The 2,989-nt window shown below is 63.2% G+C and overlaps 1 protein-coding gene across 1 annotated transcript in view; it reads left to right on the forward strand.

Annotated features, from left to right (window-relative positions):
- The first annotated feature begins 1,261 nt into the window (after positions 1-1,261).
- EPB41L1 (erythrocyte membrane protein band 4.1 like 1) overlaps positions 1,262-2,989 on the forward strand; it is a 30,152-nt gene continuing 28,424 nt past the window's right edge. Inside the window, exons 1-2 of the mRNA XM_035893279.1 lie at positions 1,262-1,426; positions 2,095-2,259. Coding sequence (XP_035749172.1) covers positions 1,262-1,426; positions 2,095-2,259 — 330 coding nt within the window. The remainder of the gene's footprint in view (positions 1,427-2,094; positions 2,260-2,989) is intronic.

Raw genomic sequence — 2,989 nt, forward strand, 5'->3', positions numbered from 1 at the left:
CAGGAAGCAGCCCCGCCAGCCCCAGGGTGGCCGGGTCTGTGGCCTGGAGCTGCGGCTGGGCCCTCATCCCTCTGCTAGTGCTGTTGGGGCTGGGGCGAAGCCTGGGGTTTGGCAGCTAAGGGACAAGCCGGCTCCCTGCCTGTGCCATGTGGGCTGTCGTTCCAGAAACAGGGATCAGAAATCTCCAGTATGGGCTTCCACGCTCCAAAAAAGTGCATTTTTTCTGGTGTGGCAGGCATCAATCTGGGCTGCTTCTGTGGCTGCTCTGCGGGCAAGGTGGGCGACGTGACCGCAGGCAGATGCTGTCAACCAAGCCAGCTCACCCAGCCACAGCCACAGTCCTCCGTCACTCCGGCGCCAGCCATCCCAGCAGGTTCTGTGTAGCCAGGCACGGCCCGGGGAGCCCAGTGATGGGGATCTGGTGAGGCCTGAGCCACCGGAGTGGTGGATGGGCAACAGCCACAAAGGGTGCTCGATGCCCTGTGCATGCGTGGACTATCCCAGGAGCCCTTGCCGGCCCCACACTGCATTTGCATGAGGGTTTCAAAACTGTAAAGGTCGCAAAAACTGAGCACCCAGCAGGGAAAGTGCCTTCCCCTCCCCTGTTCCTGGCCCCGGGTTTGTTTTTTCATGTTGCATGGGACAGGCAGCTGGAGCTGGAGGCAGGTTTTGTCCCCCAGCCATGCAGGGTCCGGCCATGCCGGCCGTGGGAACCCAGCGTGCGGCTGCTGCTGGGAGGTCCAGAGGGGGAAAAACCAGCCGTCCCAGATGCAATGTGTGGAGTTGTCAGTGCCTGCAATTTGCTGTGTCAGTGCAGCCTTTAACCTGACTCACAGCCTGGTTTTTCCTTCCAGAATAAGCCCTTCCATTCATAGAAATACCAGTGAAGGTACCGAAGGCCCCGAGGTTGGGGGGAGCAGGGGGGTACGGCCGGCCCTGCTCCCTGCTGTGAGTGCGGGGATGGGGCATGAGCCCTGGCCCCTGACCACCGTGGGGCCCTGCCACTGGTGTCCCCCCCACACCACTGGCCCTTCTCCTCTGGCTCAACGGAGTGTGAAATCCCAACAGCCTGTGCTGCTGCCGTGGCCCTTTGCAAAGCACCTCCCGCTGCGGAGGGGAGCCGGGTGTCTGGCAGCGGGCAGGGATGGGCAGTGCCCGGGCTGCTGGCTGCCTGACCAGCATCCTCCATCCCTGTCCACCCCGGTGACACCTCCTGTCTCTTCTCATGGGTGGCAGTGGCAGAGCAGGGTGACCAGTGGCCATGACGACGGAGACGGGCCCTGGTTCGGAGGTGAAGAACACTCAGGAGGAGGCTCCGCAGCAGCAGCTGGAGGCGGCTACCACTGGAGCCGCCAGCCCCGCCAGCCGGGACACTGAGGCCAGCGAGAAGCCCGGAGCACAGTCCGATGCCCGAAATATGGAGCCGGTGAGTGGGTGGCAGCTGGGTGCTGTGAGATGTGGCAGAGAGGAAGGCGCAGCATAGGAGGGGGATGTGCCATCGCCGTGTCCTTGCTGCCGCGTGGGGTCTGTGGGGAGCCCGGTGAGGTGGGCACCTCCCCTGTGGCCCCGGGGCAACATCCTGGAGGGGAGGCCCCTGCCCCCAGGGCAGCGGGTGGGCTCTGCTGGCTCCCTCCCAGCTGCCCCCACGGTCCTCACAGACAGGGCAGGCAGAAGGAGCAGCGTGCGGCCCAAAGTGCTGACGGTGCTGGAAATGGCACTGCTGCAGCTGCCAGCCAGGGCAGGGGGAGGAAGTGGGCGGCCCCCCATGTCCCAGGACCGAGCTGCCCCTGGCAGGGCTGGGAGCAGGGGCTGCACCCCCACGTCAGGAGCTGCACTGCTGCCAGCAGGCTCCATGCATGGAGGTTTCGGGTGCTGAACTGACCCCGGGCTCACAGGTGTCCATTTTCCAGGGACCCCAGTGGTGCCGGTGGCATGGGGTGGGGGAACTGGGCTTGGCTGTGGACTCCCAAGAGGCCATCAGCCCACCCTCGGTCAGCTGCCCTCTTCTGCCTGCTGCTGGAGGGCTTTCCCCTTCTGTCTGTCTGTCTGTCCTGGCAGTGGTGCCCGGTAACACTCTGTGTCTCCCCACTGCAGGGCACAGAGATGGAAGAGAAGGACTACAGTGAGACAGATGGTCTCTCTGACAAAACAACCCCCAGCAAGACCCAGAAGTCACCCCAGAAAACCACCAAGAAAGTGAAGAGCGCCCTTTGCAGAGTGACCCTGCTCGATGCCTCTGAGTACGAATGCGAGGTGGAGGTGAGTCCCAGCTTCAGGGGCTGCGCTGGCATGGAGGGGGGCGTGCCTCAGCCTGGGGACTCTGCCCAGCCCAGCAAGTCCCTGATGTCGGGGCTCTTCCAAGGACAGCTTTGCAGTACCTCTCTCCTAGGGAAAGGGATCCACAGAAACAGCTGTTGAAGTTGAAACTTCAAAACAAGGAAAAAATCTGGAAAGACAGAACCTAGCAGGGAATGTCAGCCCAGTGAATCCCAGTTTGGCAGCCGCTCACAATTGAAAGCAGCGTCTAAAAAGGAGAAGCTTTAATAGATGGGGGATAGAGCTCTGCCTGACAACACGGGCAGGACCCAGCCATGTGCCAGGGTGTCTGCCGGCACCCCAGGAGCTCTTGGCTGGCCCACGGTGAGGGATGTGTGTGCCCGTGTTGGTGTGAAGAGGCTGACGCGCGTGGACCCTCCCGGCTGCCCCAGGCGGGTTTGTGTCCACCCCCTCTGTGTTCATCTTCTCATCCCTTGCTGTCCCTCCCCATGAAGCCAGCAGACCAGGGGCCGCATGGGGAGGTGTGTCAGAGCCTGGCAGCATCACGCATGTGTGCACGTACGTAAGGGTGATATGCGTGCACACGCTTGTAGCTGCGTCCCCGTCTGTGCAGGCGGGGCAGTGTGCCCAGGCAGGCCCCGCTCCGGGTGCGTGGGCCACCCCCTCTTTGTGCAGTGTGGCAAGCGCGAGGTGTGGGTGTGCACGGGGGCAG

Source organism: Egretta garzetta, unplaced genomic scaffold, assembly GCF_000687185.1.
Source record: "Egretta garzetta isolate BGI_Z169 unplaced genomic scaffold, ASM68718v1 scaffold440, whole genome shotgun sequence".
NCBI classification, from domain to species: domain Eukaryota; kingdom Metazoa; phylum Chordata; class Aves; order Pelecaniformes; family Ardeidae; genus Egretta; species Egretta garzetta.